Raw genomic sequence first — 21,565 nt, 5'->3', positions numbered from 1 at the left:
ACTTCTCATCCACCTATTCCTTGTGGAGGATGTCTCTGCGTCCGGTTGCTCCCCCTAAATCCACACATGCTGGTCCTTTTCCCCTGATCAACCCCAATTCTGCCCTCCTTCTTTCCTGGCTAACTCCTCATTCTTCTGATCTCATTTTAAATGCTATTTCATTGGGAGAATGGCCTCCGCATTACCTCTCCTCATTCCTTCTGAAAAGACCCTGCATTCTTCCTTCATTACTTTATCACACTTGTCATTTTCTGTTTATTTTAATCTATTTTTCGTCCATAAACTGTGTGCTCCACTAGGGACGTTATTTATCTTGCTCTCTGCTGTACCCTCAGTGCCAACGTCAGCCGAGGATCATAGGGGTCATTCAGCAAATCTTTACGGAAACTTGTCCAATCCTTTCCTGAACTGGGGTTCCGAGACGGAAAGCACCCTCCCCAAATCACACAGATTAGCGCAGACTTGACCCCGAGTATCGCTATTCCCAATCCAGCCTCCATCCCCAGAACCGGGCAAGAATTTTCCTAATCCACTCCCTAACATATTTTGAGTGCCAAAGAAAGTTCCAGAAAGGGAGAGAGTGAAGCAGTTTACAGAATAGGAGAAAATGATTTTGTTTGTCGTCTCCTCTCTGGACCTTAACGTGGGTATATTATAAAATCAGAGATTATGGCAATAACGACGCGGCTGGGCGGCCACAAGGATCGAACCGGCGAAAACGCCGCCACTGTGTCGGGCTTGGGCTGGCAGAATGGAAGACAGGCTACAGATCCTGCGCAGGCGCAGTCGAAACGCTCAGCACTTCCCTCCTCCGCCCCGCCCCTTCCCGCTGGAGTCAGCTGACGCGGCGCCGCGGCGGTCACGTGGCGGTGGGCGTGGCGGCGGCGCAGTGCGCAGGCGCTAGAGCTTGGGCGGCCGGGTCAGCTGACCCCAGGGGGCGATCTAGGCTCTTGAGGCCGTTCCCCTCGGCCTGAGTCGCCGCCGCCATGGCCAGTCAGTCGCAGGGCATCCAGCAGCTGCTGCAGGCCGAGAAGCGGGCGGCCGAGAAGGTGTCGGAGGCCCGCAAGCGTGAGTTTCGGGGCGGGGTAGCTAGGGGGCGCGAGTCCGAGGAAGGCGGCCAGGCCGCGGGCGGGGCGGGGGGCCGAGGTCCGGCGGCTGCGGGGCGGGGCAGTGATGATCGCAGACGCTGGGGGTTTCGATGCTCTCCATCCGAGGCTCGGGAAGGCCTCCAGGTCGACGGGACCTGCACTGGGGAGAGTAGGTCGGGCGTGGAGACAGTACTGGGTGTGCGCTCTTCTTGGGGTCTGGGAGGCGGTAAAATGTGCCAGACAAACGGGACTTTGTCTTTCCCCTCCCACTTGCTCCTTTGGGCTGCTCCGTCTCAGTGAAGGGAGCCACCATCAGTCGCCAACTTAAGTCGGTCGCCAAGGTGTCTTTGTCTCTTTGCTTTTCCTCCATCCCTGCAGCCTGCATCTTAGACTAGGACACCAAGTTCTCGGAGTCTCCCGTAGCAGCCTAATTCGTTAATTCCTTAATTTTTTTTTTTTTTTTAACGCGGTTAATATGTACCAAACGCAGTGCCCGGTGCATCTGTGGTTTCCGGCATCCTGATGTTCAAAGTCCTGGTGAAGGAAGCGGAATAATCGCGGGAGGGATGAGGGCTAGAGTTGGGAAATGTAAGGTTGCTCAAGAACTTAGCAGGTGGAGCTCATCTAGACTAGTGAGTGGGAGAAGGCTTCCAGCTCTGCTCCATTCCGGCCTCGCTGCAGTCAGAGTCAACTCGCTCAGATGCAAATAGGGCTTCCCCACCGCCTTAACAGTCAGCAAAGCCTAAGGCCCAGATTCCCTACTAGGGTGTAGAGGCGCTCTCTTCTCTCATCTCACTTTTCGGTGCTCTTCTTCCGACATCCTGAACCACTGTGCTTCCTCCAAGGCTCCTTCTAGATTTCACCTGCAGCCTTTGTGCAGCTCTTGGCTCTGATGGGAAGAGTCATTTCCTAGTTTCCTCTTTGTTCTCTAACCCCTCGTCTTTAGATCTCAAAATTTAGGCAGCGCTTCTTCCAGGAAGCCTTCTCTGAGTTGTCCTTCTCGCCTCAGACTAGGCGAGGAGTCCTCCCAGGTGCTTCTTTCTGTCATTGCAGTGCAGTCACCTGTTTATATAGCTCAGTCACTAAAGTCGGGGAGAACAGGGACTGTGTTTAATTTGACTTTATGTGTTCAGTTTCCTGTCTGGTGAGAGAGGAGTTTCTGTCCCTGTTTTACAGATGGAGAAAATGAGGCTCAGAGAGAGGTGATTTGACCATACCCCAGGAAGCTGTGTAGCTGGAGCTTAGAGGCCCCTTTCCCATGCAAGGGTGAAATACCAAGATCTATTAGTAATTCCTTGCTGTTTCTCCTAGTATGAGATAGACTCTTGATCCCACACCCCAGTAGATTGCAAGCATGGCTCGCTCTTTCTCAATTAGAGGTTGTGTGTTACTCTGGATTTCATAGAAAAGCTTTCTTTGACGGAGCTGGGGATGGCAACAAGCCTTTTATTCTTGCTTTGGCAACTGGAAAGTTCTGTGTTCTTCGCAGAGTTTTTCTGCTCATGCCCTTGATACAGTATTTCCAGAATGACTTGTCAGTTTGTCCTGTGATGGCTCATTAGTAACAGAAGCTCTGTCTGTTGGGAAGTGTGGGAGAATGCTTGGGGGAAGTGCAGGAGCAAAGACTTGGAAAATGGGAAGAATAATTCGGAGGGTCTTGGAGATAGGGGTCGTGTTTTGCCCCTTTCATTATCCCGTCAAGCCTGGAGCAGGGTCTTGTATATCTCAGGTAGCCGATCCTTGTTTACAGAATGCCTTTGTTTTAAAGGAGCGAGTTGATGGCTAATATACATCTCAGAATTTGCCATAATTAGGAACAGAAGTATTGAGAAGGGCTACAGTTTGGAAAAATTATTGCCTCTCTTGCTTTGTAATTATGGTTAATATGCCCACTTAGGAACTGGGAAGAGGCAGTGCATGAGCTGGTAAAATGGTCCAACCCACATCTTTCATGAAATCATTGCTTTGGACCCTAAAATTTTAAAAAACCAAAATTTGTGTTATGATTTATTTCACTGGAGTGAGACGGAATACTAGCTCCCACATGCCCACATGTAAGGCCCTCAAAAAACAAGATTTAAAAGAAATAAGATTTTCTGCTCCAATATTTACTTTTGGCTTTCAGAGAAGCATATCAAAATTGAACTTTGAAGATGTTTGCTGATAGGCAGAGAATATTATCATCTTAATTAATTCAGCGAGCCGTGGGCATTGGGAGTGATCAGGAGAGTGGTATGGTGAAATTATGTGGAGCTAGCATAATGTTCAGCCCATAAATGTTATTTTAGATTGTTGGTTTGGAAAAGATCTTTGGCGTTGAAATATGGCTTTGAATATAGCTGAGGAGGAGGATAGCGTGTGGAGGGTTGGGGTAGCGGTCAGCTGGAGCAGAGTGCAGTGGGCCTTAAATAACACTGGAGTAAATATCTACTTGCACAAATACTCCCTGGGGTGCCTGGAGAGACACCTGTTGATTGTTTCAGACCAGCCTGGTGATGTGTTGATGACATGGGGTTATTAAATGTACTTAATCACGAGGTGGAAGGTTTCAATTTGGTTTCATTCGTCCACGTGGGTTGAGTAGGGTTTGGGCAATTGATATACAGTGATGTGTAACAAAGTTCACCTTTAGATGCAGGATGTCCTTCCCTCGGAATTAAAGAAACGCTCAGGTTTATAGTCTAGGACCCCCTCCTTGTTTTCCATTGGGGTGTCTGAGAAGTTTGATTGGTGAGCAGAGAATCAGAGCAGAGTGTGTGCTGGTTGGTCTTCTGGTCTCTTTTCATGCAGCCTCTGATGGAACCTGGAGAATTTGTCGAGCTCTCGGTTAAACCGTTCTCTTCTAGAACCCGGAGCACCTCTGAGTGTCTGCTCACTTCTTAGGTGCTCATGCTGTCCTTCTGTCCCCTGCTGCCATTCAGGATTCCTCCCGGACCACTTTCATTACTTCTTTCCTGGTGCACAGGCATGGTTGTTAGTTTCCAGTGTTACATCATCTGTTTCATTAGTTACATTTTAGGTTGATGTCCCTTGGGAGCATATTAGCCTCCTTGCTAAGGTTCTGAGCCGAGCTCCAATTGTGATCAGCAGCATACCTAGCTGTTTGCTTTTGGGAGGAGCAAGAGTTCCCTAGATGGCTAGTGTCACCTGTTTTATGTTGGTTCTTAGTATTTGAGGTTGAGAGTATTTTGACACATTCTCAGATTTTTTCCATCCTTTTTCGGTCTGTAGTTATGGAGGTGGTCCTTTTTGTAACAGCCTATAGGAGGCAGGAAGCGATGTCGTTGGTTACCTTCGAATTCCCTCTCTCCCTCTCATGTCTTTTGGGACTGGATCTTAAAACTGTTTTCTTTGTTTACTGTTGGAATCGTCCATCTCAGGGTCTGTTTCCTCTTCTGCTTGTCTTTTAACCACTTCCTGACACAGCTCTTTCCTTTGACCACAGGAAAGAACCGGAGGCTGAAGCAGGCCAAGGAGGAGGCTCAGGCTGAGATTGAACAGTACCGCCTGCAGAGGGAGAAGGAGTTCAAGGCCAAGGAAGCTGCGGTGGGCCCGCTCCCCTCATCACTGCTTTAGTCTCCCGAGGCTGCCCTCCCCTCCCCTCCCCCGGCTCTCCAAATAGCCAGCATTGTGTATCAATCGGAGATTCTGATTCTGGTAGAAATTTGAAAATTGGGTTATTGAGTGCTGAGGCTGAGTCTGTTAGGGTGATCAGTATTTAACTGACATTGAATCCTAGTGTTGTTCAGTCATTTAACAGATATCCATTGAACAGCTAGTGTGTGCCGGGTTCTGGGCCAAGTGCTGGGGGCTCAGCGGTGAACAGAAATAGACGAGATCCCTGCCGCATGGAGCTTAGCTTCCAGTCCCATCAGGGAGACTCAGTCATAAAGTGCGAGTCATGAAACCCACAGGTGTGGACAGAGCTGCCACCATCGTCAACACGAGTTAAATGGAGCCCCCCTTGAGTGTCGTGTAGACAGCGCCACTTACCAGGAGTATAGGGTGGACCACGATGCGTAAGATGCGTATGATAATAGTACAGAAACAGGTTGCAGAGAGTACAGAGGAAGCGGGGAAGATTCTGGAAAGGGGAAAGGATGGAGGAGGGCTTCACAGAAACTGTCGGGGACTCTTAGATACAGGTAACAGGAAGCTATTCCAGTTGGTAAGCACAGTAAAATTTATTGGCCTATATAATTAAAAACCCAGTGAAAGACTAACTTTATTTTCATCCGGGAGCTTAAATAATGATCTGAGGACTCTATTTCCATCTGTCCCCTCTACCCTTGGCTCTCTGGGCTTCAGGCTCAAGTTCTTATTGCGGCCTCCGCTCGTTCACAGCTCCCCCCTCCAGTCCAAGTCCATGATAAAGACGCGTGCTCCCTCTCAGCAGTGAGTGGCAGAAGTTTCGTTCCTCTTTGCACTGGTGATTACAGTGCTTTTAAAACTTCACGTGTTTCTGACTACTGAACTGGGGTGCGTTGGTGCGTAAATTGTCAGACTGGTCACGAAACACTGCAGAAACACTCTCGTCAGGGCAGCCCCCTCGCCTCCTTGTTTTTACCTCCGGGTTGCAGTTGCTCACAGAGGCCGTGTCAGTGCTGCACTCTGAGCGTGAGCTCTGACTTGTTCCGAGTGCCACTGTAACCTCTTCGGTTTTAGACAGCGTCCTGGGGCTTGACATACAGTTTACATTCATAGGAACAGAGATAGTGGTTTTTTTCTTTTTTCCCATGAGCAAGCGTTACGGACTTTTAAAAATACGTGTTAGCAACTGAGCTCACCACTGTGCAATGCCCCGGGGTATTCCTGTTACGTGAACAGTTGGAGCGTGGTGTGATGAGCCCTCAGTTTGAACTCAGAAAGCTTGGGTTTGACTCCCCGCTCCCCTTGACCTCTGAGCCTTGGTTTCCTCATCTCTGGAAAGGGCAGCGATGCCCTCCTTGGAGGGCGTGGAGGGGTAGATAACGTGAGAGCGTGCTTCGTAAGCTGTAATGTGTCACATAAACAGGAAGGGATGCAGTTGTTGATGTACACATAATGAGGCCAGAGCAGCTTAGCTGATAGAAAAGGCCAGACGCAAGAAGTTACATCTTCACGACCCCGAGGGGGCATGTACTCGTAAAGTAGGCACAGAAGTTAACAAAACGCCAGCCATCCTGTGGAGACCGTAGAAGATGAAAGATGAAAGAAAGTTTATCGGTCAGTGTATGTTAATTGGGAGTGGAGACTGAAGGGTCAGACATGCGTATGATAAAAAATGCAAGCAACAAAACGAGGCGACAGTGAGAAGCGAGTGTCCCTCCCACCCAGACTTGGCGGTCTTCCTCGGAGACCGGCACTGCCAACAGTTCCTGCTGTGTTCTTCTAGAACATTCATATTTGAAACAACAGGTGTCATGTATTCATAATAGTGAATCTGCTGCTGAACTTAGAGCTAAAACATTAACTAGTAATGGCGAAACTCCGTATGTGCCCCCTAAATTGAGCCCCCCTTGTGTTTATTGTTTTCACACCATCTATCTCTCCCTTTTGAAACCACACAAGGACACGTAGATACGAAGCACACTGATACGATTCTGTCTCTTGCTTTTTTCCCCTTAAACTGCATATTTTACAGTTCATTGCATCTTGCTGTACACATCTGCCTTGTCTGTCTTAATGGCTCAAGAGTGTTCTCTGGTATGATGCCCTGTCATTTGTTTAACCAGCCCCTAGCCTCTTGAGGTTCATTCCAGTCTTAGACTCTAGAGAGAGGTGAACATATCACTCTCTGGGATAATTTCTGTGCAGATTACCTTTTGATAGGCGTTTTAACGTTGGCCACCACAGTGCTTGCATCAGTTGATGCTCCCATTAACTCTGTGGGAACACCAGCTCCCCGCATGCTCGTCAGTCATGAGGTTGCTTTGCCAATTGCTGATTATTTATATTTATCGCTGAGACTGGGTTTCTGCAGAAGTAAGAAAGCTGCTTACCAAATGTTGTTCCTGGCCACCTGGCATGCCGTCCTATGTGTCATTGCTGTGTGTCATTGCTTCCCACCCCCAGGCTCTGGGATCGCACGGCAGTTGCAGCAGCGAAGTGGAGAAGGAGACCCAGCAGAAGATGACCATCCTCCAGACCTACTTCCGGCAGAACAGGGATGAAGTCCTGGATGACCTCTTGGCCTTCGTCTGCGACATCCGGCCAGAAATCCACGAAAACTATCGCCTAAATGGATAGAGGAAAGCGGAAGATGCGCCTGTTCCGTGGGTGGGCATTTCAGATGCCTTCATGGAATATGAAGCTTTAGCAGAGCTTGAGTTACATTCTTGTGGAAAGGCATTAAATTATTTCTGTATATTATGTAGTAGATCCCTTTGCTTTTTGGAGAATAGCAAATCTAGCTTCTTCATACAAACTTAGAGCTTATCCAAAGATTTCATTTTTTTCACCTCATTTCTTAGAATTTTAATAAGTATGCATTGTTTGTTTTCCTATGCCTTTTAGCTCAAGCAGTATATATATCTATACTAACTTCTTCTGTCTTAGATGTAGTAAAAACTTTTTTTTAAGAAAGAAAGGGATTAAATATTTTTTTCCCTAAAGCTTTCTTGAAGGTCAGGGGCTTCTCTATGAAAAAGTAGTAAATAGTCATTTGTAACGTGTGAAGCAGCAGCCGGCCTTAAAATAGTCGTTTCTGCCTGAGGGTTAGAACAATGAACACCACTATAATTGCTTGGGCTGCTTTTAGTGTCTCTAAGTCAAAATTGCTAGATGATAGAATTCAGGAACTTGTTACATGTTATCCCTTGGTGTACAGATAATCATTTAAAAGTAAAGACTCTTTGTCATGCATTTTTTCCCCCTCTGGTTTATCCTTTTTGATAATGCAAAGTGCTCTTTGACCTGGATGTTGTGCAGAATTTCCCTTAGGAAACTCAGTTAGCACGTGTCACACGCACGTTCACACACATAGTTAGGAAAATATTCATGGTCTGTATCTTAGCAGGAAGGAAATCACTTGTGATTTTATCTAACAGCTGTTTTGAAAAATAGCAAGAAATTAATATGTGTGCAGTGTGCCTTTCTCTGTGGCGCCGTGTCCTGGGGTAGGGCGGCCTTGGGCAAGTTATCACGTATATTTCCTTCCTGGTGGGCCAAACGATGTGTGTATTACATGTAGTAACGTGACACGAGCACTTAAGACTTAAATGCCCTGTGACCCTGCCTCTGTGAGACAAAAGCCTTTGGCTGTGAAATAATTTCTGGTAGGCAGAAACCGTTGAAGGAGAGCATTATGGGATTTCCTTGCTTCTGAAATATTACAAGAGTTAGATGGCCTTTTAAAAATCTTCTGTTTATGACTCAGGATGGGTTGATCTCAGGCCACTTCTGTCTCCAGTTCCTGTTCCTTTTTACGGTAGAATTCCTTAGAAGAGTTTTCTGTACGAGATTTTCCATTTTTCACTTTGAAGACAGTCAGGCTCGGCCTCCGCTGGAACTGCTTGTCAGGGTCAGCAGTGAGGACCAGATGGCGAGGGCCAGTGCTCTCCGCACTTGACCTTCAGTGCTGTTTGACAGGGTTGGCTGTTCCTTCTGGAGCCACCTTCTTAGCCTCCGTTCTGCGCTCACGTGCTGCCTTGCTCCTCAGCCTCCGGCCTGTCCTCTTCATCCTCCCGAGGATTTGCTCTTGGATTTCTGTACATTCATTCCCTTGTTGAGACCATCTCCATTGCATGCCTTTAGGTACCATCTATATTGAAGACTCAAATTTATATGTCCAGCTTATCTCGTCTCAACTCTAGAGTTCTCAGATTGCTTATTTGATATTTTGATTTGGCTGTCTGGTAAACAGTCTCCATCTTAACACGTGCCAAACTATACCCAGTTTTGTTAGGGCTTTTTCTCTTGGTATTGCTAAGTGTACCTCTGCTTGCTGCAAATACCGATTCCCCAAACTGGAGGACCAGGAAGAAGAAACGCCTGCATTCACTGGTTTAGTTAGACTCAGTATCTTTAGCTTGGTTGCCACCAGTCTTTCTGTCCTGGATTAATAGGGTTGCACTTTTATGACTGCTTGACTGTTAATTTCCAGCCAAACAGCTGAATGTTGCTAAAGTCACGGAAGTAACAGGGAAGTATTTCAAAAAATCACCATCTGAAAATTAAAGAGCTTGCTGACCTGGGAGGGAGGAACCTAAATGGTTTGAAGGGTGAATTGAAAGTGAGTGAGTGGAGAAACCCTGGGCTGTGAAGGGAAAGAAAGAGCTGTGGTGGTGGCTGATGGAGGACGTGGTTGAGGGAGGTGATGACATGTGGGCTGGTGGGGAAGGGAATAGAGGGAGCGAGACGAAGTCGCTGGGTGGAGTGAGATGCCCGAGGCTTCTGGAGGCCCCGAGATCCAGGGCCCAGGTGGAGGGATTAGTCCTGTGGCTCTCCACCTTGACTGGAACCCGAGTGGGTACTCAGGCCCCTCCCTGGCCAGTTAAATCAATCTCGGGGGTGGGGTCAGAGCTAAGGTTTTAAAAGCGCCCTTGGGAATTCTAGGGGCGGGGCTTCCCTTGTGGCCCGTGTGAGAAATTAGGATGTGTTAGTTTCCTTGACCACTGAGGTAGATACGTTGGTTCTGATCTTGAATGAACTCCAAAATACACATGTGCAGATCCAGGTGTGTGGTTTTTTCCCCCCACCTGAGTACAAAAAAGGATCTACACATGCCTATCCTTCTCTAGGTGGAGTATATCCGGGTATCCAGAAGGTAGAAGAAACCGGTGGCCATGGTGATTCCCTCTGAGAAATGGTTTGGGCTGTGATGGAGGGTTTCTGTTTGTACACCGTCTATAGGGGTGTTGACCAGTGTCCCTGACCGCTACCCACTAGGTGCCAGTCGTACCCCTTCAGCTGTGACCACCCAAGATGCCTCCAGACATTTCATTGTCAGATGTCCCCCCATCAGTTGAGACCCAGTTGCACTTCCACAGCAGCAACAGAATTATTAAAAATAAAGCACCAAGCATGATGCCTGGAACATGGTAGGCTCAGTAAATGTTTCCTCATTTTCTAAAATTTGCCTCTCCTTTTCTCATCGTAATCACCCTCGAGTACGAGTCTAATAATCGCTGTACTGGGCAGGATAGGGTAGGCTCCGAGACCTCAGGGCTTAATACAACAAAGGTTTATTTCTTAATAATCGTCGATACAGGTTGGGTAACTCCAGGACAAGCTGTTCTCCACGCAGTGACTCAGCGACTCAGATGACTTCCACTGTGTCGCTCTTACATCTCAGCACACGGCTTCCACGATTGCAGAGGCAGGGGAGGAAAAGTTGGCAAACAGGCACCAGCTGTTACACGCTTCAGTCCTGAAACACGTGACACTTGTTCTCATCCCCTTGACCTGCAATGGGTCACATGAGCCAATCTGACCGCAAGAGAGGCTATGAAATAGGGGAAACCTACGGATATCTGGAGAGTAAAACTCTGCTACAATTGCTAACAGCTTTCTCCATGCCAGGTAGTATTCCAAGAACAACTCCATTTATATTAGCTAATCCTCATAGCGTCTCTACTTATAGGATAAGAGGTGGTGAGGTTAAGATCCCAGCCCGAGGGTGTGCAGTGGAAGAGCCAAGATTCAGACTGGCTGCCTGCCTTAGCCTCTGTGCTTAACCACTGTGCCTGTGCTTGGTACGAAGCATATTGCACCCCTTTCATGTGTCTCACCTATGTGATTCTTCTCCCTTTACACCTCCCAGATCCTGGACTGAATGCTCCTCTGGGCAACTTCATGTCCTGTCAACTCGTCTGGAGAGAAGGATGCCCCCAATATTGCCCCTTACACGCACAGAAACTGCCCATTCCATTTAGTGCCAAAGCTCAGACCTGCTCAACTTCTTGGAGAGAAGGCACAAAACAGCTTACAGTGAGGCAGATCTTGTGTAACGTCTTACACAAATTCCCTGAAGATTGATCCACTTCCACTTTATGGGGGGAAGAAAGCCCCGAGGTTCTGAGAGGCGAAGCAGCTTGTTGGAGGCCATACATTGAATCTGCGTGCTTCTAGCCAGGGAGGCCCATTACGTGCCAGGTTCTTTGTGTAAACGTACACGGCCCTGCAGGTCAGGCAGTGCAACCCCACTTCCGTGGATGGGAAAGCTGAGCCCGTGGCTAATATTCCGCCTTTCTCGGCACTCTTGGCCTCTCCTCTGCATGAGAAGAGCCATGGGACCAGAAGTCAATGAAAGCTGTTAGCGGGAAAGGACCTGCTCTGGTGACTCTTCATGCCCCTCATTTTTCACCCTTTTTTCTCTCCTTCAGGGACAAATCTGGTAGATCTTAGAGTGTTTTCCTCCTGTCAGCCGATCTCCCATCACTTGAGTGGCTCTGAAATTACTGAAAAAGCTCCCGCACAGGCAGGCAGGACACATTTTGCTCCCCCGCTCCTCTTCAGGTAGGCAGGTCGTAAGAGCCAGGAGAGACACATCCTTTATTGAAAGATCTGGGCAGTGATTCAGGGAGAGGAAGCTGCCAGATCATGTCAACATCTATCTTCTCTGGATTTTAAAACATTCTGAATGACGCTGACTGGCTCCTGGGTCAAGTGTGAATTCAAGGCCATACACAGCTCACTGTGTTGGGGGGGCAGGGGAGGGGGATGACTCATGGGGATCAGTGGGCTTCGAGGGCTTGGGGGCACTCAACTCCTTTTTTTCCTACTTGAAAACAGCCTGCAAAGGGGAGAGTGGCCGCATTCTAGAACAGATGGCAGCAGCTGAAGATAAGATTAGGAGAGAAGGGAGGCTGGTTGTTCCGAGGGAGCATGAGTGGGTTATTAAAGACCGGCCGGTTGAGCTTGCTGGTTTAAAGCTCGATTACCTTCAACTGCCCTTCCTTCCCGTCCCCAGCCAGATGGGAGTTCTCCGTCTTCGGGCCCTACCCCATTTTATTCCCGTTGTACCCGTCTGTGGTTGTGTACACAGCGTAGCAACGGATCCCCGATGCCTCAGGGGGATCGGTGGCCTTACTGCCAGGAATTCAGAGTATTTCTTCGGGTTTTGACCCAATTTCCTGATAAACAGCATGTGACTTGTCTTACTGCCGGCACATTCCTGACAAGGACAGCTGTGCCTTCAGTCCCCAGCTCTCATGAGCGTGTCTCGTAGTGGAGCACTCACTGCACGATGTGACTTCCAGGATTTGGACGCAGTGTCACGGAGCCATTAGCAGTGGAGCGTGCTGCAGGAGCTGCTTTTGGGAACACCTTTTGAGTGGCAAACCACTCTCGAATGAGTGGCAAAGGCTGGATTGGAACCCGGGGCCACCTGACTTCCCAGCCCGAATTGCTGTCTGATTTACTTCAGTTTGCTCAGGCCGTGGCGTCGCTTCAAACAGTATGTTTCTGAAAGAGAAAGTCAGTGAACCTGTAACCGGCAGGCTGGTTCCAAAACACAGGACCTATTTTTACTCTTTGCTTTTCACTGACTCATCCAGCGGTTCTGAGACTCTCCCCAGACCGTCTGCTGCCACCGTTGAAGATTCTGCCCAGCTGGGAGGAAGTTCTGTCCCTCTTCCTTCATCCAGGTTGCCAGACAGTTGGCAGCCAGCCCTCAGGCAAGGGTCTGCAGCCCTTGCAAACACAACAGGACAGATGGCGCGAATGCTGAGTAAGGGGGGCTCTGGCTGGGGTTTGTGGCTATTTGGATTTATCTGTAGTTGAGGCCCTGATGATTTCGTCATAGCTCTTCATTCCCTAATTCAGATGCTATGACACATACAGAGGGCAGGGTGCTGGGGGCCAGCTATGAGCATGGGCAGAAACAGCCCCATGCCCCAAAGGTCAACTCTCTCTTTGGGAGTGGGGACATTGAACAATGACCATACCGTGTGCTAGTGTGCTAGGTGTGGCCGTAGGTTAAGCAAGGGTCACTAGGAGAATGGGGCCTGGCCTGGGCGCAGGACAGGAAGGGGCTCCCAGAAGAAGGGCCCTTTCAGCTGGGACCTGAGATGAGGTGGTGAGGTGGGGATGGGGTTTGGGGGTTACTTGCCGATGGAGAAGGATGGCAACCACTGAGAACTGGAAGTGAGAGCACGGGGTGTAGGAGGAACTGAGAGATGTTCTGCATTCCTGGAGCTTCTGCCTTTTAGAGGTTGGAGGAGCGTGGGTAAAGATCAGTACAGAACAGGCTGGAGGTGGGCAGGGGCGTGGGCCCACTACATACAGCCTTGTGAGTGCATCAAGACGGCACTCCTCAAGTCTGCTTTCCAGGGTCTTTGCTAGACATGACACCCCCTTTACTGGACTTTATTCACCTGTCTCCATTCGACGCGGAGGCCCGCTCCCTCACGCCACAGGGCCAGGCCTTGCCACGGGCTGTAATTTCAGAGATGCAAAAGGCACGTCGCCTTGCTGCCCAAGAGTGCCACTCACTTGTACTGAGCACTTTCTGCCAGGCGCCTCATCACCTCATTTCATTCTCAGTCTCTCAGTTGAGCAGGTTTGCTATCGTTCCTTTATAAAGGAGGGATGGAGGCACAGAGACGTGAGGCGACTTGTGCAAGGTCACCTGCTGTAAGTGGCGGAGCCTGGTCAGCCGCTTCCAAGGGCCCACGTCTTCTTGCCTCCCTGGCCAAGGAGACGGATGTGTCAATACCTAAGTTCGTGCTGGAGTGACCAGCAGAGAGAACGCGGAGTGAAGGCAGGCTGGTGGAAAGGGCAGGGGTATGCTATCCGGCTTCCCGGAGCAAGGAGGCCTTGCCCGAGAGTAGGGTTTATATAGACACTGCCCCGGCCACACGTCTGTCCCAGGATCCCTTTCAGTATCCTACGAGCAGTTAGTAAAGCTCCAACATCTCACAGGCCTCTTGCTCCCATGCCCCCAAATCGTGTTTTGGGGAATTAGGCAAACTACTTAGGGATCCTGTGTGTCTTGCTTAGTGCTGTCCAGTACAATGCCTGGCACTTAGCAGGCGCCGAATGTCCATCTGTGGATGAATAAATGAATGAACCTCACTTTTAGTGTCCTACAGCCTGGATCCTCACTTGCCTGGTGAACGAGGGCGCCTGGGCCTTATCTGTCGCTGCTCAGTTCCTCAATCACTGCTCACTGGCCCCGAGCATGCCACCCCCGCCTCTGGCCCAGCAAGCTGCCAGCTAAGTCCTGTGGTCTGAGAGGCCCCCAGCACTTTGGCAATACCTGCTGAAATTAGAAATGCATCCACAATCTGACTCAGCAAGTCCACTGGTAGCAACGCAGGCTGTGGCATGTACACAGGCAGCACTGTGGCCACCATACGGGCAAGGCCTGTGAGCAAGAGTGGGAACCCCCTCTGTGTCCCCAGTGGGGAGGGGCACAGGAAAGAAAGACTTTTCTTACAATGTATGCAGGTTTAGCAGTAAGGCAGGGTGGAGTGTACTGGCATCAGGTGACCGCCAAGCAACTTGGTGGAATCAAACAGCAGGGTCCCCAGGAGAATAGAATAGGTTCCCTTTTGTATCAATACCCACGTGTGCGCATCCATCTGTATGTGCTCCATGGAAAAATAAACAAGGTTAGCGCCTTCCTCAGGGGAGGGGTCCTTTTCACTGCAGATGCCTCTGAAATCCTGAGTGATGGTGGTGGGGGTGGTAGCCAGCATCCAGCGGGCAGTTATGATATCTGGCACTTGTGACCACGTCACACGTTATCTCATTAAAGCTTTACATAATCCCATGACAGGGTACAATCTGTGTTTTACAGAAAACTAAGGCACAGAGAGGTGAAATACTTGACCAAAGATGACCTACAAAGCGGAGGGAGAGCTGGCCGAGAGCTCAGGCGGCCTGATAACCACACCGATGCGCTTCCCAAGACGGTGCCCATGTAATTTTTCCTTAAAAAGCAAGTCCCTGAGAAATTTCTGGTCCCCAACATTGCTCCATCCACCGGATCCCGTGACTGTGTTGGGCGGGGACTGGCCCTCAGAGGCAAGCCTGTGCTCTCAGGACGGGGAGACCGGGGCTGGGGGGCGGGACCCTTGTCCCCGGCGGGGGCGCAGGCGCCCCAGGACCGCTGCACGTGGCGGCCGAGCGCACAGGCGCTGCCCCGCGGCCCCGGGGGCTGCCCGGCTGATGAAAGGCGGCTCCCAGCCCGGCTCCGGCGTGGCCCCGGGAGAACCTTCCCTCCGGGCCTCGAGGCCAGCTTGCCGGGCGGCTCCTCCCGGTGGGGTGAGCGCGCGCCCCGGGGGCGGGCCCGGGAGGGCGGGGCGCGGCGGGCGGCGCGGAGGGGCCGAGGGACGGCGGGCGGCGGGGCCGAGGGGCCGAGGGGCCGAGGCCGGACCTTCCGCGTCCCCGGGCGGCGGCGGCGCGGCCGGGTGAGTGTGCGCGGGTCCGGGGCGCGCGCCCGAGTGTCTGCGCGTGGGCTCGGCCGGCCCGGCTCCCAGGCCCCGCATCCCGGCCTGGGGTGGGCGCCGCGGGCCGCACCCGGATGCTGCCCTGCGCCCGGGTCCCCTTCCCCGCGGGTCGTGCGTGGGAGCCGCTCGGGCCGCTGCTGTGAGCCCGTGGCTGGGGGCCGGGGGCCGGGGCCCGGGTGGGGGTGGGGTGATTTCTGGGGTCAAGGAGACGCCGAGGCAGCAGACCCGGGACAAGACTCGAGGGCAGCACCTGGGACAAGACACCGCTGCCCAAGGCCAGGTGTGGAGGGACCTCCCCGGCCCCAACGGGCCCGCTTCCGTTCTGGCGCCGTCCGGCCCGGCTCCTTGACCCTGGATAGTTCACTTTCGTTTCTGGGTCTTAATTTCCTCATCTGTAAAGTGGAGTGCTTGGACCCATTGTCTCCAAGGCGTTTTCACCCCGGCACTTCTGGGACAGCCCCCCTTAGGGACCCCTGGTGGGACTTTCCATTTTAACAAAAACAAAACCTGACTTGTGAAAACTGTAAGGTCTGTCTCTCTCTCCCTCTTTACCCCCTGCACAAATCTCAGTGGGGGACCTAGGTTCTGGGGAGACGGGGCCCTCAGCGTCTACTGAAGTGGGGACCCTGGCTCGGCGGAAGGTACGGCTGTCTTCCCTTGTGGGGGGCTCGGCGTGGCTGAAGAAGGTGGATAATCGGGAGTTCTGGGTAAATGCAGACTCCGCAGAGGGAACTAGGGACACAGAGTGGATGACTGGTTAGTTTCGGGTGCCTCAGGGCTGTGCTTACTCCACGCCCCCCTCTTCTCGCCTTGATCACGCCTGTCCTGGCCTCTGCTCTGTCCCTCTCCCTCGTTGGCAGTCCCTTCTCCCACTTCCACCTTTCCCAGGCCTTTCCCCCACCCCAAGGTACTGCTCCCTCCCTCTGACTGTCTTGTTGGGTCATTGTCTGTTTCTTCTTTCTCTTTCTCTGTGGTCATCCTTCCCACCGGGTGGTAATCCCCAGCCCAGAGGGCTGAACAGGGATTTAAGATTTTATTTCTGGTTTTATAGTCGAGAAAGCACAGGGCCTGGCATCCAGTGGTTCTTAGGAAATGTCTGTGGGGTAAAAGCGGTGACCCCTGTATTCCTTGGTCATTCCTATTTGCCGAGTGCCGCTCAGAGGAATTTACACGAATGAACTTTTTAAGCCTCTAAACAACCTAAAGCTCCCATTATTATCCCCACTTACATGTGAAGAAACTGAGGCAGAGAGCGGTAACTTGCTCCAGGTCACACAGGTGGGAAGTGGCAAGACTGTGCAGGTAACTTTCAGCCATGACACGAAATAGCCTTCAGGTGGATGCATGAATTCTCCTGATGCAGACGCTGTGGGAGGCTAATTGGGCCAACTGGGGTGCCGGGATTTCTTCTCGAAGACAGTGCCTAATTGTGGGATTTTGCCACTAATGGACTCTTCCATGCAGACTGGGCAGCTCCAGCTTGTGGGTGGTCCCTCCTGCCTGGAGAAGGGAGGATGGGCTCCTGGGTCCCACGGGCCTTTCTGGCGCTCCAGTCCGGCTCCCTGGGCTGCAGGCTCTCAGCTCTGATGTCCCTGCGTTCCTTGTCTGGATGATGGATCTGAGGATTCTGTTTACCTCGTGGGCCTGGCAGGTGCTCAGAGGAGGCAGGAAAGGGCTTAGATGATTGCTGGGGGCCGGGCAGACATCCTTGGGCTATTGTTGTTTTCATGCCCCTTGGGGGTACAAGATAAGAGGAAGGAAGTAAGGTGACACGATTGCCTGGTAAATGCTCAGCAGTATTTGGGAGTGGCCACACGTGGGCCAGGACCTGGCTAGGTGAGGGGGATTTGGTCCCTGCCCTCCCAGAGCACAGCATCTCAGATGCGGACTGGAATTTCTTGCTGGGTCCCCCCTGGGAGATGCAGTCTTCCCTGATCCACTGTGGTTTTTTTTGAAGGTGGTGTAAGGAACAGGCTCCGAGACAGCCAGACCTGGGACCCGGGCTCAGGGACAGGACTCTGGAGCCAGATGGCCTGGGTTCACCTCCTAGCCACCCCACCTTGGACGGGTCCCCTCACATATTTGACCCTCAGTTTTTTCTCCTGGGAGGAAAGGGGTCTGTTCGGTGGCCGGGGTACCAGACATCACGCTCCTGTCTCCCCGTTATCCCTGCAGCAGCTATGCCAGTCGCCCACCCTGAACCCATTTTACAGATGAGGACAGCAAGGCTCGGGGAGTTAAGTACCTTGACTGCAAATGTCACCCAGCTTGTGAGTGGCCCAGCAAGGATTCAGGTTCAGGTTCTTTGGTGCTAAAGTCCTTGCTCTTTTCATGATTTTTGTTGCTTTCTGGCCTCAGAGCCTGGTGTGGGGTCGGTGTTGGTGAAAGGCCCATTTTAGTATGTTCTTGGTTGGTGGGGGGGGGTGCTTAAAGTAAGGCTGGCTCCAGGTGCATCCTGTCTGCTCGTGCGCACCGGGCCCCCCACTTAGGACGGCTCCCTGCTTGGTTTAACGCTCTGCTGTCGCCATCTAGAAATTCCTCACCATTTTTGAACAAGGGTCCCCACCTTTTCATTTTGTGCTGGGCCCCACAAATTACATAGCTGGTCCTTTGTCAAGGACCAAGAGTAACAGAAGGTGGTGAGGGCGTGTGAGTCAGGCTTCCCCCTTTAGGGGACCTGAGGGTAGGTGGTCAGCCCTCAGGCCAGCTCTGAATCAAGCAGATGTGTGCCGACTGCACACTTGCTGTCTTCACCAGCATTCAGAACCATGGCAGCGTAAGATGACTCCAGTAGACTCTTCAACAAGGTGGTTGGCAGGGCTGGTGTGTCACCCAGGGACTTAGGCATGATTTTCCTTGGTGGGGGGTGATTCTGAGGGCCCCAGGGGGACACATAACAGAGGTTAAGTGTGCAGGTTCCAGCTGGAGTGGGTGGCACCAGAGACTCCGTTTCGGCATCGAGACAATACCCATGAAGGGCATTTCTGCTTTTGGTGACCAAAGTGGGTAAGGAACATGCCTGCTGTGCTGTCACTGACCCAGCTCCCAAGACTTTAGAAGCCTTTCTGAGGTCTTTTAGAGGCTACCGCCAGGAAGATGCGTTGCTCCCCTCATCCTCCTTTTTCTTTTCTCCTTATGGATAACAGGAACTGTCTCATGGACAGTATTTCCATTTTTGCTTTGGCCACCTGGAAGCTCAAAACCAAATTCTTGGCTGAGGCATGGCAACTGTGTCAAACCTCAAAACAGCAGCGATAAGGGCTAGTATTTATGGGATGTGTCCTTTGTTCCAGATGCTGTGGTCTGTCCTTGGCAGGTTTCTTCCCATCGATTCTTTGCAGCAACCCTGTGGGGAAGGTACCATTATTTGAATACAGGGAAGCTGGAGCTCTTTGAGGTTAAACCACTTGCCCACGTTTAGATAACTAGTCGGTCATGGAACTGATGATGCTTAAACGGGTTAGTCTGACCCTGGAGTCCATGTTCTTGAACACAGCCCTCCACCACCTCTGCTAGGGACCTCATTGTCTGAGTATCTGGTTATTTTTATTCTTCATGGGTCATTTTTTTTTTTTTTTGTTAATTTATGTGTCCCACCATCTTGATGGTTTTCATTGCTATTTTGCAATGTCTCGGGGGAAGTTCTTTGAGACCCTTTGTATGACGAAGGCTCCTCATGCTCAATATACATGTCCTGTGGCTGGTCGCCTGTAAGGGATCGGCAGTCCTGGATGCCCGGGAGTGGGGCCTGGCCAGCTCGTGAGTTCTCTCTGGGTGGGTCCCTGGATGTGTCTGAGCTGGAGAAGGCCCAAGACCAGAAAGGGCGTTCTCAGCCGAGGCCTTGGGGGATCTGAGTTCCTCCTCCTCACTCCCGCTGCCAGTGTTGCTCAGCAGGATTGGAAAGACCAAAGTCTCTGGGAAGATGCCAGTGGCTCTCCCTGGCCCTGTGATGACCTCAGCCTTAGATGGCCCAGGGAGCCTGGCGTGCCCGGCCCCCGTCCTGAAGCTCTTTCTCGTGCTGTTTTCCGAAGGCGAGCGAGGCTGAGCCGACTGCTCCAGAATGAGCCACAGCTCTGAGAAGAGGAAGTAGAAACCCAGCTGGCTCTCCGTTATGGCTTGTGAACCGCAGATGGAGCCCGGTGGGGCGGCAGGCCCCATGCCACCCTCCTCCCCCAGCTGGAGCGCCCTGCCTGGGGGGAGCCCTCCCGGCTGGGGGCAAGGTAAGGTCATAACCCTTCATTTCCTCCCCTCCTTCTACCCCGAGGATGCCGAGCTGGGCTCAGCTAGTATGACTGAGACGAGGAGAGTGGAGGGGCACAGAAGGGCCTTGAGGTAAGGGTGGGCATTTTGAGATATGTTTCCAGGCCAGTTTCTGGACTTTCCACTCTTTCTGTCTGTCACCAGCTCCTTAGATCAAGCCACCATCACACTCTGCTTGGATCTCTGGTGTAGCTTCCTAGCTGATCCCCTCACCTCCTCGCCTCTTCCCTCCATTCTCTACGTGGCATCCAGAGAGATCTTTTTAAAATGCACAACCAGCCATGTCACTTTCTGCTTCAGAGTTTCCCACTGGGCTTAGCGTGAAGATCTATCATTCACGGCTTGGAAGGCCTGCGTTATGGGCTCCTGCTGCCCCCGTTCTCAGTTCCTGCCATGCCATCCTGCCTCAGGGCCTTTGCATCTGCTGTTCCTTCTGCTTGTGTTGCTCCTTCCCTGCTTCCTTTCCCCTGCTTAATTTCCATCCTCCCTTCAGAACTCCGTTCACATAGCCCTTCCATGGGGAATCCTCTCCCGATGGCCCGGCCAAAGTCAGGACCCTCTGATATATTCCTTCTCCTCATAGCACTTGTCACGGTCTAGGATTAACTAAATACCTGTGGAACAAAGGGTTGAGTGTCCGGCTTCCCCACTGGAATGTAAGCTCCATGAGGGCAGCACTCTGTGTTGTCCCGTTCATCCCTGTGTCTACAGTCCCTAGCACAGGCCTTGGCCCAGGGTCGGTGCTCCATAAGTATTTTCTTGAATGAATGAATGAATGAGTGGCTGGTTGTGGGAAGGGGAGACAGCATTCTGAACTGTAGGAGCCACAGAAATGGGGCTGGTTCCTTCTATGGTCTGCAACTTGACGACTTCAAACGAGTTTCTTTTATCATTGCTGTTATTAGGAAAGCAATTTACACACACACACACACACACACGCAGGGCAGTAGAATGAAATGGAAGGAAATAATATGCCTTCAGAACTTTGAAGACATTGCTCCAGCAGTTTTTGGCAAGCCAGTTCTTGCTCTTTTATAGGAAATTGCTCTCCCCTACACACAGACACACACACACACACACACACACACACACACACACTTCTTTGGTAGCTTTTCAGATCATTCTTCCTGGCCTGGGTGTAAAAACAAGTATTTCTAAGTGGAGGGCTAGCTGTTCTCACTTTAATGAACAGACGAGAGAGATCATGGCCAAGACTCCAGGGACTTGTGGTTCGCAAGGCAGACAGAGACGCGGGGAAATGTCTTTGCGTGGCTGGGCAGGTGCCTTCCTCTGTCGTGAGGAGCCAGGCGGGGAGGTGGTGCAGACCCCCGGCCTGGAGTCCAGAGCCCCGTGGGCTTCCCTCCTGGGCTGTGACCGTCAGTCAGAGGCCCGGGGCCTGGCTGCCCGCCCTGGAGCGCTCGCTGACTGTTCTCCCTGCTTTCACTTCCCCTGGTAACCCCGGCCGAGTTCTTGTTCGCCTTTCAGAGGCTCCGCTTCCCTTTCTCGTGGTGATCGTGGTGTCCAGCCTTGCGGGCTCTCCGAGGGTGAATTGAAATCTGGACTGTGGGGCCTGAGCCCCAGGCCATCCATAGAAGTCGAATTTTATAGTTTTGTCTTTTCACATTTTTTTTTGTGAAGCCACCGTACATCCTTTCTAGAACCAGGTGGCTGAGGGTAAAAACAAGTCCAGCGACATCACTGTTGCTTTATTGTAACTTTTGAGTTCTGACAAGCTTGCTTTTAAGTATGGCAACACTAGCGGCTGCTTAATCAGACCCATTTCACGCCACGTGCTTTATTTTCATCGTCCTTGTTATTTGTAAGGCCTCCGCGGGGGTGTGA

The 21,565-nt window shown here is 51.5% G+C and overlaps 2 protein-coding genes and 1 long non-coding RNA gene across 8 annotated transcripts in view; 2 read left to right on the top strand and 1 right to left on the bottom strand.

Annotated features, from left to right (window-relative positions):
• Positions 1-828: 828 nt before the first annotated feature.
• Positions 829-8,143, top strand: ATP6V1G1 (ATPase H+ transporting V1 subunit G1). The gene is made up of 3 exons (XM_014830411.3): positions 829-1,068; positions 4,534-4,634; positions 7,143-8,143. Exons 1-3 carry the CDS (start codon positions 987-989, stop codon positions 7,314-7,316), a joined length of 357 nt encoding a protein of 118 aa, XP_014685897.1. The 5' UTR covers positions 829-986; the 3' UTR covers positions 7,317-8,143.
• LOC139046351 (uncharacterized) lies at positions 7,558-18,819 on the bottom strand. Its single transcript, XR_011506276.1, has 2 exons — positions 16,693-18,819; positions 7,558-10,437 (listed from the first exon to the last, which is right to left on the bottom strand). It is a non-coding gene; the product is annotated as an uncharacterized lncRNA (long non-coding RNA).
• TMEM268 (transmembrane protein 268) overlaps positions 12,220-21,565 on the top strand; it is a 30,297-nt gene continuing 20,951 nt past the window's right edge. Inside the window, exons 1-2 of one of the 6 annotated variants that reach the window (XM_044778949.2) lie at positions 12,220-12,738; positions 19,495-19,683. In XM_044778949.2, the coding sequence (XP_044634884.1) occupies positions 19,575-19,683 (109 nt within the window). In that variant the 5' untranslated portion in view covers positions 12,220-12,738; positions 19,495-19,574. Of the gene's footprint in view, positions 12,739-15,009; positions 15,279-15,298; positions 15,425-15,604; positions 15,744-19,494; positions 19,684-21,565 lie in introns of those variants that run through there. The other 5 variants (XM_044778950.2, XM_044778947.2, XM_044778948.2 and 2 more) reach the window with 5 other exon arrangements.

Source organism: Equus asinus, chromosome 10 (assembly GCF_041296235.1).
Source record: "Equus asinus isolate D_3611 breed Donkey chromosome 10, EquAss-T2T_v2, whole genome shotgun sequence".
Lineage (NCBI taxonomy): Eukaryota > Metazoa > Chordata > Mammalia > Perissodactyla > Equidae > Equus > Equus asinus.
Note: the sequence above shows the minus strand (reverse complement) of the source record. Positions and strands in the feature narration are given on the sequence as shown.

Bases quoted from the DNA above. Each gene is read 5' to 3' on its own strand.
- ATP6V1G1 (XM_014830411.3), top strand. From the start codon at position 987: ATGGCCAGTCAGTCGCAGGGCATCCAGCAGCTGCTGCAGGCCGAGAAG. The intron at 1,069-4,533 runs GTGAGTTTCGGG...CTTTGACCACAG, and splicing joins GGTGTCGGAGGCCCGCAAGC to GAAAGAACCGGAGGCTGAAG. The intron at 4,635-7,142 runs GTGGGCCCGCTC...TCCCACCCCCAG, and splicing joins TCAAGGCCAAGGAAGCTGCG to GCTCTGGGATCGCACGGCAG.